General features: G+C 40.0%; 1 protein-coding gene across 1 annotated transcript; it reads right to left on the bottom strand.

Annotated features, from left to right (window-relative positions):
• Nucleotides 1-373: 373 nt before the first annotated feature.
• On the bottom strand, nucleotides 374-1,289 carry LOC149214445 (uncharacterized). The gene has a single exon (XM_089392306.1). The coding sequence runs from the start codon at nucleotides 1,040-1,042 to the stop codon at nucleotides 737-739; it is 306 nt and encodes a 101-aa protein (XP_089248432.1). The 5' UTR covers nucleotides 1,043-1,289; the 3' UTR covers nucleotides 374-736.
• Nucleotides 1,290-12,915: the final 11,626 nt, after the last annotated feature.

Below are 12,915 nucleotides of genomic sequence, written 5' to 3'. Positions count from 1 at the left end.
GTTTTACTGGAACATTTTTGATAGATAGTAATTAGGATTTTGACAACCCACAGAATGGACGCCGGAAACTTGCACTAAACCATAAACCCTAAAGCATTCCATGACGGTTGATTTTTTGCAATATATGACATTAACATTATTTTCGAAGCCCACAAATATCACCAGTATTACTACAACTTTTTTCACATGTCGGATTTTGACAACCCGGAGAATGGATACCAGGAACTTGCACTAAACCATAAACCCTAATGCATTCCATGACTGTTTTATAGAACAGTAACATTACTTTCGAAGCCCACAAATATCACCAGTATAACCGAAACTTTTTTGACATGTAAAGAATTTTTAGAATGTACAGGGGAATTCCAGACTCTTCACTAAACACTAAACCGTAATGCATTACATAACAGTGTCCATTACAGAACCTGATCAGAATTTTCAGAATGTATCCCAGAAAGTACACTAAAATGTAAACCCTGGCACAGTACATCAAAGATTCCCATTACAGAACCTAATTAGAGTTTTAAGAATGTACAGACTGAATGCCAGAAGTTCACACCAAACCTAAGCCTTCGTAAATTACATAACGCTTTTCACAAAACATAACTTCAACAGGAGACTACCATTTTCTAATGAATTCACATCCAAGATAATCCTGAAACTATAGTTTTAAATTGAAACCTGAGATCTTACATAATGAAACAAGGGTTATAAAATACAAAGAACCCGCTTGTGATCAATTTTGCTGTTGCGACTGTCCACCTGCAGAGTTATCCGGCGGCTTTGCCGCCATGGATGCAATGGTCTTCTGCTTTATTTCGTGGCGGCTCTTGTAAAAGTTGGCCTTCATAGCTAATTCCACCATGGGCCGCTGAGACTCGGGATAACACGCCAATTGTTTTGCGTAAGTTGGGTATAAGATCAAGCTCTCGTATATTGATAATTGAACCCTCACCGCTTCCAGCGTTGCCCTTAACTCTGCGTTCTCGGCTTCTAGTGCTTCAATTCTTGCCTCGGCCTGCTCAAGCCCGTCCATTTCCATGGTCAACAGATACTATCTTGGAAATGCAGGAAATGCGTGGATGAATATTCAGTGAGTATATACTTCACAAGTTTATGCTTTTCGATCTTCGATTTGGAGGGAATTGCTTGTCGATTTGATTACTGATCTATGCCATGGGTGGAAACCAAGGAGGCAGGGTCGGTGTTTTCTTGCAATGGCGTCCGGTCTTGACTAAGAGTCCGTTATATATTTTACCAAATCGACCTAGCGAGTAGGATGGATGGTGGTGTTAAATTGTCTTGGCCTCTTATCTGTACTATAAATGTGTGGGTTTATTTCTGAATTCGTGTAATTCAAAAATTAATTAAACCCATTGATTGCGTTTGTGTGTTATTTATATTGTTAATATTCCTAGTGTATATTGGTTTTAGTCAATTTTTGTCATTTTTTAATTTAGTGTTGGTTTGAGTGAATTTTCGTCATTTTTAATGGAATGTAGTGTTTGAAATGTTATAACTTGATTTTGTTTTAATGATGGGTATCTCAATAAAATAATAATATGATTTTTCCTGATTGGGTGCGAGATAGTTTATTGTTTATTTTGGCACTCTCGTTATGTGTGAAATGATCGTTGAAATGGTTACAGGACGGCTCGATCCTCACCCTCGCCTTCGCAAGTTTGATCAGGTAAGTGGGGTGGTTGCGTGCATGGGTTGTGTTAATGGTGATGAGACGAGCCGCAGGGTTCTTAATCTCCAAGTGGGTAGGGCTCAGCGTCCCATGCATGCATTTGTCTTGTGTTGGGGCTCGGCTCTTGGAAGTAAGTGTAGGTCCTTGGCAATCGCTCTCTTGTTTGCAAGGAAGGCCCGGTGGCTCTGCTCTTGGGACGTGACTGGTCCTCTCCGGTTCATGGATTTTTCAATCAGGTATGTTCTCCTTTTCTCCCCTCTTCAACCGTGGCCTACACACTCTTCTAATGTCTCTCGAAATCTTAATGATAATCTCTGCAATACGATTCTCGTGAGAAATGGAACTCGTTGTTTGGAAAATGGGAAAGTTTTTGTGGTTTTTTCATATGTAATGTCTGTTGTTTCTATGTTGGTATCCATTTTCTTTGGCATTCTACTGTCTCGAATGGGAATGTATGGTATATTTCTGGTTTGGAGTCTTCTGTTGGAGGAATGTTTGTTTGTTGGTGTTGGTTATATCTTTGAATTGTTGGCCCTGAGCATGGGAATGAGCTTAAATTCTTTCCATCTAATTTATTACATCTATGGTGTGGACCTCACTGTTATTGGGCTCGAGGAGTCGATCTGTGGAGCCTTCTTCCTGAAGCGACAAACTAACCTTGGATTTTCTCTGTCTATTGACTCAATTAAGCACGGGGTGTTGGAACACAGTGTTTAGCGTCAAAGATGGTCATCCAATTCGACCCTTAGTTTCTATGAAAGGCCTAAGCCTGACAAAGTTTTCCTCTTTCTTTTATTTCATGTTATTGTATCAGGTTCTCAAAACTTATGTAATCACCCTAACCGCGAGCAGATGATTGGGTTTTGGACTGTGGCTCATCATGTTCGGTCGACAGTTTGTGGCTTTGTTGTTTGGTTGATAATTCAAATGGCTCGTCCATCCCTTGGTTCTAGCTCGTCCAGAAATAGGGGCCGAGGTCGTAGTCGATAAGCAGGGAACCGAGGCAGGAGGGGTTCATTCTCAGCCCGACAACCAAGAAGAAGCAGTCGCAAGACTGATGCTCAAATCATCAGTGAGGCGGCCCATGCTTAAAACACGGGCACCCCAGCCCAGGTCAAACAAATGATCTCAACATGGGAAGCAGAATTAAATAAGTGGGCAGAAGTTGAAGTTCAAATAGAAGACCAACGCAACTAAGTTCCCGAACCGGGACATACTCAAGGCCCCACTACTCAATATAAACAAATTGTCCATCTCTACTGGTTGATGAAAAGTATTGTGTCCAGAGCTATCATGACCTCTCCTGTAAGCTCTGTCAAATCTGATCCAAGTTTTCAAGAAATCCAGAAAGAATTTCAACTTATCCAATTCAAAATCCAATAGCAGAATGTTCGTCTTGGCCGCATTAAGCAGCAGACTATGTGTCTTCCTTAGTTTAAATTACCAGGTTCCAGTGCTAAGGACCCAGCTCCTATGGAGTCTTCTTATGAGTAGTAGTTAGTTTAGATATGGCAGCGCCTAATTTTGTTTAATTTTCTTGATGTATATGTCGGTTAGTAATCTATATTATAGTTATTCAGGTCATAGATGGTTTCTAGTCATTCAGTCATATAAGGCATTGTTTGACAGACTTAAACTATTGAGATTTTGGATAGCATATAATGTGGTTCGATGGCCAACAAATCTAGTTTCCCAATGGGCAGGTTGAGGCCACTGAATGTCTTTTATGGATGTAACCCTTTTAATGAAAATGAATGAATGAAAAGGTCCTGCCAAGCTTACCAAAAAAAAATAACAATATGAAACAAAAAGTTGTATTTTATCGAAATTAGATTTTGGGGAGGAAAAAGAGAAAAAATTGTATACTCTTCTTATTAAAGAGTTTTTGAAACTGTAGTTGCTTTAAAAGAGTAAGAAGGGAGGAGAATAACTTTCACAATAGAAATAAACAAAACCCTTCTCGAACTATGGGTCTATTTGAATCTATTTCAAATAAATAAAACAAAATTTTATAATCTACTTTATTGATTTAATGAGATCAAAGCATGTAAAGTGATATTAAACCAACACAGCTAGATGGAGGGGAAATAAAAAGGTTTTATTAGTAAAAAAAGAAAATTGCGTCTACAAAGATCCATAACTTTGTTATGAATAGAAGGCTTCGAGTTCTTTCTCCTTTCAATTTGTTTCGCTTAAGGCTTATTTTTGTGCGAGAGGCATTCTACAACCCAGTATAGGTGTGATGTGTAGATGTAAGGTAAGAAATTTTGTAAACATTTTTACGTGTCAGCTTAATATGTTGAATTTATATTACTAGCAATTGCCCTAAAAGGTAAAAAGATACACCAAAGGAATAGAAGATTTGGGTTGGGAAAATACTATGTGTTGGGCATGGGTCATTAGAACAAAAAATAAAGGGTTTTCAATTGAGATGACCCGATGAGATTCCTCTAATGGAAATTCTTTAATATTTAATATTATATAAAGAAATATAATATAGTAATTACACTGAAAGTGTTCCTCTATGGAGTTGGTTGGGCAAACACTATTCACCCAAGCCAATATCTGGGCTCCTTTTTCGTCCTTTTCCATCCCCTCAAAATTTGACACGTGGTATCTCGTGCATTTGATTGATTTATCCTAGCCCACCTACCACTCATTGTGCCTTATTCGCCCTCAAAACCAGTGGATCCACATTAACTCCATCCATTGTTGCCAAGCTACCCAGTGCCACTATTAATTATCTTATGGCATTATAAAATGCGAGCAGGAAAGCTAAGTAAATGGTTATGATATCCGCGTTTCAAGTCAAATGCAACAGCCTAGGCACCTTCCTTGCCCGTTGGGCATCCTGTGAGTTCCCGATGGGCAGAATACTATTAAATCCCCTGGTGGCCCAATTGGGCACTGACCAAATCAATAGCAATAGCCATGAATCCTCAAATTGATTTCACCGAATGCCTTTTAGCATGATGGGTAGTGGTAATTTGATGGATTCTCTCCTGATCATGGATCCATGTTTGAAAAAGCAGAAGAAAATTCATTTTGTTCCATCTCCAACAAATTTCAGAAGTGTTCAAGATTCCACAGAGCTCGTTGTAACGCCCTCCTCCCACATCTACCCAAGTAACCGACCAACCAGGGTAAACATGTGGCGAGAGGCTACTATGATATGATTCAACCTCCTAGGTGACCTTAAGGAAGTGGAATCAATGGAAACACATCAAACATACCTTCCATATCAGCGATAGTACTCCCAAGAGCCATCCCAACCATTCAAGTATCATGCCCTTGGGTCCCACTGAGTTTTTAAGCTACTAAACCTTTGAATGCTCCCATGTTATGGGCATGCCAATGTCTAGAGAGCTTTGGATGCTCCCACAAGCCTGCATGCTTGCGTCCAGGGACTATTTCCAGTAGACTTGTATCATAGTCCGCGGGATTTAAGGCACTTTTCAAGCTCAGAATTCTGGCCACTGCCCAAAACTTGCTGTAACTTTTGGAATGCATTAAACACATGATGACAAGACTAATAAACCAAAAACTAACTCCAGGACTAGGCCTGACCATCCCCAACTGAGACTAACATTATGTCAAACACTTGGCATCAATGCAATCTACAGGTCTAGGATACAAGACAGAGCATGAATGACTGAAAACACTTATGAGACATGACAAGAAGGGTTGCCACCTTCTCCCTTGAACTGTTATGACATCAATTAGGTATTTCATCCATCATTTTAACAATTACAAGTAAATACATGAAATAATCATGACATGAACCAGTCAATTAACCATGCTTATAACCAACATAAAACCATGAAAATAATAGTGAGATAACAGCCATTAAATCCACATATAAATAAGTCAAAATCAAGAGACTTAGCTTTTATTAGACATAGGCAAATCCGACTAGGTTTGGGACTTCCACGTACCGCCCGACCGTAGACATGGTTGAACCAAATATTTCTTTTAGCCAGTCACCCTTGTGCCATATTCCAAGTATGAATGTGGGATCCCATAAACACATCAACCGAAACTATCTAGGGCTTCTAAAGTCCAACCACCTCGACCCATCAAGAAATGATTCCACCTCACGGTCGGACATCACAAAACCATCATCAAATTGATCTCTACCCAAGCCTTCCAAGGCTCCAGAGCGTTTGTTCCAACCAAGGTTTCTAGGACTAGTAACTCAACCCACAACTTATTTCGGGCTTCTAGAGCGTTTGTCCAACTAGGTCTTCTAGACTAGTAACTCAACCCACCAAGCGCTCCCATAACGTTTGTCCAACCAAGGCTTCCAGGACTTGTAACTCGACCCAAGTTGTTACAAGGCTTCTAGGAACTATTAACTCAACCCAAGCTAAAGGAAACATGAGAACCAACCAGAAAAACAAGAAATGAACCCACAACACCATGGTTATCCAGGAAATGCCAAGGCTAGGTAAATCCACGGTCAATCCAGGCAATCCTCCATGCCAATTACATATCATAACCAAGAAACCACATGCATGTGCCATGCATGACAAAACTAGTGAGGAAAGCATACATGCAACTCAGTACCTGCAAGAAAAACCTGTTGTAGTTGTTGATCGTGATGTCCTCTTGCGCTTTCCTGCTCTTTCTTTTCCTTCTTGCTAGAAAACTCCAAGAGTGCTTCGAGAAACCTATAAGTGTCCAATAATGTGTGTGAGAGAGAGAGAATTGAAGAGAGCTCCACCAAAACTGAATTGACCAAGCTTTCCAACTAATCCTTAGAAGCCTTTTTATTAATGAGGCCTCTATTTTCTTCAATTTCCATTATTTTCCTTCATTTTCCTCCTCACATGCAACCTGTGACCCTTCACCTTCCTTTTCTCCTAATTTCCTTTATTTCATAAATAAAATGTCAATTAATGTCTATTTGCCTTTCTAAAGCCTTTGCCATTACCTTTTCTAATTTCTTTAGCCATAATAACCACAATGAACACCCGCTAGGATGTTTTGCCCACCATTAATCTTGGAATACATGTCCCATCACTGTGGTCTTATATATTTTTACATGGATTTTTAACTAGGGTTGTTACAGAACCCTCCCCCTTGGGGGAACACCATCCTCGATGTTCAATGATGCCAATAACCAATAAGACTACTGAAAATAAAACATATTGCCCATGGAGCTTTATAACATAGCTCGTTGCAATATTTACAATGATCACTGTTAAAACATGATAAACATATTGTTTATTGGAGCTTTATAACACGTCTCATTATGGTATTTACAATAACAACAACATATACTCATGCACATTTGCTTCACCCAACAAATAATCATATAGTCTATGGAGATTTATAAATCTAGTTCGATAGAGTATTTACAATAATACACACATATACACATTTGCTCAACCAACAAATAAAAGGATATGATGCATGTATCAATCAACAAGGGAATCCACAAGCTCACACCTCCACCCTCAAAAGGTAGTACCAGGATTCACCTCCTTCTGAGGAAGTCCAGAATCCATTGTCAAGGTCAAAGCTACATCCATTGTCCAACACTACAATCTTGTGCCACTTTTACTCTCAGTGAACAATTACCAACTCATTGTTCTAGGGCACACTCCCAATGTGCATTTGATTCCATTTGTCAATGTTAATGACCAAAACAAATATATCCCCGACCTTCCCTTCTTTGATACACAGTCCCTCAGGCAATCCGATCACCCCCTTCCGTGCAATCACACACCTTCCAGGTTCCAGTAGCACCCCCATCTTGGGCAGTCCATCCCTCTGCAATGTTTCCTCGCATCAGAAGGTCCAAAAACCAAGGCTTATCCCTGCCTCAAACCATCATAATGGTCATAGCATGTTCATGGAAATCAATGGACATTATTGGGTACCAGTGTCCCACAATGGCCCTGCTCCTAAAGTGCTTTACCAACATGCTGCTGCATGTTCCAATTCCTCTCACTGACGCTGCTAATTCTTGTACTCAATTCTAACCACCCAACCGGGCATTTCTGTGCTACCTGTACCAAGCACATAAATTCCATTAAATTTTAAATAAAATGAAATAAATTCACATCACACCTCATTGGTATCTTGTCAATAGGGTATACTTACAATTATGTTCGCTTCATGTCACAACAAGTCAAACTAACATCTTTGACCAAATCATCATGTATAAACATATCACATTAGGTTAGCTCAAAACACAACCATCATAGATCAAAATTATAAATCACATGTAACCATCATAAACCATAATCATAAATAACATGCATAATAAAACTGAAATAAAATATTGATACTTATCCTTTAATCAATCCTTAGCTTCTACCTTTGTCCTTATTCTGTACACACACCAGATCGGCTGCCACACGAGACAAACACCCAATGCCTTCTCCTCAACCATGTGCACATATACATAGTGTGCATTACAACACATAATACATATACCCACATACAACATACAACACCATGCAATACATGAACCTACACCTGACATACCACACATACACCTACACCTATTGTACAACACAACACAATACATACTCCTACATTCGGTGCACACCACAACACAATACATACTCCTACATCTGGTGCACACCACAGCACAATCAATACATATGTCACGATACCACGACTACAGAATGCACGTATATAGTACCGCATGCCCACAACAGAACATGTACGACATGCACACAATAACACATGTACACCAGTACCATATGTACGACATGTACACGGTACCACCTGTACACAACACCACCTACACAACATGTGCACAACATCACATGTATACGGCACCACCTACACGATGCGTACACAGCGTCACATGTACATCACACCACTTGTACGACGTGCACACAATACCACATGTACACAGTACCACATGCACGACATGTACACAGCACCACATGCACGACATGTACACAACATCACTTGCACACATCGCCACTTGTACAACATGTACACAACACTACATGCACACAACACCACTTGTACAATCATGCATACCACACCATATGTAAATAGTACCACATGTACAACATGCACGCAACAACGCATGTCCATAATACTGCATATCCAACATGTACCTAGCATCATCTATACACCACATTGTATATCCAACATGCGCACAACACTATATGCACACAACGCCGCATATCCATCATGCGCATAGTACAATATGTACACAACATTGCATACCTAATCATGTACATAACACCACATATACCCAACATGGCATAAACAATACGTACACACACTATATATACACAACACCGCATGCGCACAACATCGCAGATGCAATATGTACAACATACATAACATATGCACAATAGTAGTACTACACATCCAAACCACACTGTCTCTACCAAGCAACCTTGCTTCTAGTGTCTCTCTTCCATCCATGCTTATCCTAACATGCCACAAGGCACATTTTTTTCATTTCGCTGATGTATCCTTCAGCGTTACCTGTCATAACATAAACATAGGCATGATACAAGCATATAATATCAATTCATATCCACATGATATTGACCTCATATATTTTTCATGACTATTATTCCCACTTGATTCCTCATGAACTAGGAATCTCTTCATGCCATCCACCTGCATATGCAATCATTCCTCGACAAGAATGATCCCTGACAACCTTGTCAGAACAGTGACATAGATACATAGATACATACATAAACATTAGCATAAAACAATCATGATCATGTCAGACAACGACATACATACATACATACATGTATACATATATAAACATCAACATAATCATGATCACAACACAATTACCAAATAGCATAAGGTAAAGGTTAAGAGAACTCCCTTTATCTATACACCATAACATTGAGAACAATCTTTCCTAACATAGCCAAGGCATCTGATGCCTCATATCCATTTACTTCACCTTTCTTGTTACCTTTCTCATGACTGTACTGCCACTATCCATTACAGCAATGGACCAAACCAATCCAACCAATTGTCATACTCTTGCCTTAAACTTCCCTTACACATGCACCAAGCTTCATCCAGGTCTTACCTTACATGTTGGGTACCACATAGCTCTCCCCGAGATCCATTAACTTCCTCCTTCCCAAACATCACCAAACATCACCCAAAACATGTACCAAAAACATATACCAAAACATATAACAAAACATCCTCTCAACCAACAAACAAGGAAGGATATATAGCCCGTATCTGATCTTCCATCTCCCATGTAGCTTCATTGGGCCCAAAGTGCTTCAATTGCACCTTAACCTACTCGACTACTCGATTCCGGAGCATAAGTAGCTTTCTCTGCAAAATTCGCTACAGTTCCTGCTAAAATTCTCCTTTTGGATCCACCTGCAATACAGACCAGTCAATCACATGATTAACATATTTAACATACTCTTTAAGAAATGACACATGGAAAAAATCATGGACTTTCATTATCCAAGGCAGTGCAAGTCGATAGGCTATTGGCCCAATCCTCTGAATAATACTGAAGGGTCCACAAAACCAAGGTGCCATCTTGGCACGTGATCCAATCCACAAGGAGATCTTCTTCAGTTTGATGTGCAAGTACACATGTTCCCAACCTAGAACTCCTTAAACAATCTATTCTGAGCTACAAAACTCTTCGGCCTATCTTGTGATGCCTTCAAATTCTTCTTGATCACCTGCATTTATCACTCCATTTCTAGTATGGTCCAATCAACGCCCTGTTAACTGGATCACTCCAACTGATGGGAGTATTACAACTCTGCCCATACATAAACAGACTCATCCTTAGTGACTCCTGGTACCCATTGTTATAAGAGAACTCTACCAGTGGAAGATACTCTTCCCACTTTCGTTGTTGATGCATCACATACATCCTCAATATGTCCTCTGATATCCTGTTGACCCTCTCTGTCTGTCCAGCATTATGCAGATGATAAGTTGTACTAAAGGCCAACTCTGTGCCCAAACCTACAAATAACTTCTTCTAAAACTTGGAAGTGAACTTCACATCCTTGTATGACACAATCCTCCTCATAACTCCCTGCAATCTGACCACTTCCTTGGTGAAGACCTGTGCCACATCACTTGCTGAGAATGTAGACTTCACTGGAATGAAGTGTGCAACCTTCGTCAACCTATCCACAACAACCATGATGGAATCATGTTGTCTCACTGTCCTCAGACAACATGTGATAAAGTCCATGGAAATGACCTCCCATTTCAACTCTGGAATCATAATTAGCTATAGCAGTCCACCTGGATGCTTACACTCTGCCTTCACCTACTGACAATCCAAGCACCTAACCACAAATTATGCTACGTCTTTCTTCAAATTTGGCCAATAATAGAATTTCTTCATTGTTGTCAGTGTCTTCTGATATCCTAGGTGACTTGAATATGGTTTCACATGAAACTCTCTCAAGATCACCTTCTTGATCTCACTACTGTTCGACACATAAGTTCCACCTCTAAATATAATCAATCTGTATGTTGTGAGACGATAATTCACATCCTATGCACCTGCATCTGTACTTGTACATGTACTACCACTACTTGCACCTGTACCTATACCTGAACCCGTACCACTGCCTGTACATGTACCTATACCACAACCTGTACTACCACCTGTACCTATACATGTGTTACCACCTGTACCTGTACCTATAATTTTTCTACAACCTGAACTATGTTGCAGCCTGTGCACAATCTCCATACACCTATCATCCTACTGACCTGCCTGCAAGATCCTATCTTGTAATTCTGTCCCTTAGGAGCTCATAGATGCTAATTGATTTACATGTATCCACCTGCTAAGAGCATCTTCCACCTTGTTCTCTTTACCTTTGATATATCTGATCTCAAAACCGAGCTCGGTGATCGTGGCCAACCACCGAGCCTGCCTACCGCTCAGGTTCAGTTGGTCAAATAGATACCACAAACTACTGTGATCATTCATCCAAAAAAAGCTCCTGCCTAGAAGATAGTGCCTCTACATCTTCAATGCATGTATGATCACTGCCAACTCAAGATCATGTGTGGGGTATTTTTGCTTGTGCTCATTCAATTTTCGTGACTCATAGCATACCACTTGTCCATCCTGAATAAGGACTCCACCAAGTCCTCTCTTCCAAGCATGTGTACATACTACAAATTATTTGTCCAGATTTGCAATCTTTAACATTGGTGCATGTGTCAACAACTGCTTAAGCTACTCAAAACTAGCCTCACACTCCTCTGTCCATTCAAACTTCTTACCTTTTCTATGGAATGATGTGATAGGATAAGCAATCTGCAAGTTCTTGATGAACCTCCTGTAATATCCTGCCAACCCCATGAAGGATCTCACCTCATCTACATTTCTAGGAGCCGCCCACTCCATTATAGCTCTTATCTTCTATGGGTCCACTACTATGCTATCCTTAGAAACCACATGTCCCAAGTAGTGTACTTCAGTCTGAAAGAAACTACACTTGCTGAGCTTAGCATACAACTCATGCTCTCTCAACTATCTCAATACTGCTGCTAAATGCTCAACACGCTCTTCCTTATTTTTAGAATATACCAATATGTCATCAATGAACACAATAAAAAACTTATCCAAATACGGACGCAACACACTATTCATCAAGAACATAAAAGTAGCTAGAGCATTAGTCAAACCAAATGGAACTACAACAAACTTATAATGCTCATACCTGGTCCAGAAAGTTGTCCTGTAGATGTCCTCTTCTTTATGCGTACCTGATGATATCTGAATCTCAGATCAATCTTCGAGAACACTGTTGCTCCCTCCAACTGATCAAATAAGTCATGAATCCTTGGTAAAAAATATCTATTCTTGATTGTCACTTTGTTTAATTGCCTGTAGTCAATGCACAATTTGAGAGTACCATCCTTCTTCTTTAAAAACAATATCGGTGCACCTCATGGTGATACACTTGACCTAATGTATCCCTTGTCCAACATTGCCTTCAACTGCGCTTCAACTCTACCAACTCAGGTGCACTCATCTTGTAAGGTGCCTTTGATGCTGGAGCTACCCCTAGCACCAACTCAATAGAAAAGTCTACCTCCCTATGACGTGGCAACTCTGAAATGTCCTCAGGAAATACATCCTGAAATTGTTGTAGAACTGGGTACCTACTCAAAACATTTGCATCATCAACCTACTTACCTTTGTCACTAGAGATGTGCACTGCAAATATCACACACCCTTTTCTGCGACTACGTTTTTC

Source organism: Pinus tabuliformis, chromosome 1_1 (assembly GCF_031772625.1).
Source record: "Pinus tabuliformis cultivar Carrire ecotype Pingquan chromosome 1_1, CPIR1, whole genome shotgun sequence".
Lineage (NCBI taxonomy): Eukaryota > Viridiplantae > Streptophyta > Pinopsida > Pinales > Pinaceae > Pinus > Pinus tabuliformis.
This window is presented reverse-complemented; position numbering and strand designations above follow the sequence as displayed.

Excerpts from the sequence above, each read along its gene's own strand:
- LOC149214445 (XM_089392306.1), bottom strand. The coding sequence starts at position 1,042 with ATGGAAATGGACGGGCTTGAGCAGGCCGAGGCAAGAATTGAAGCACTA.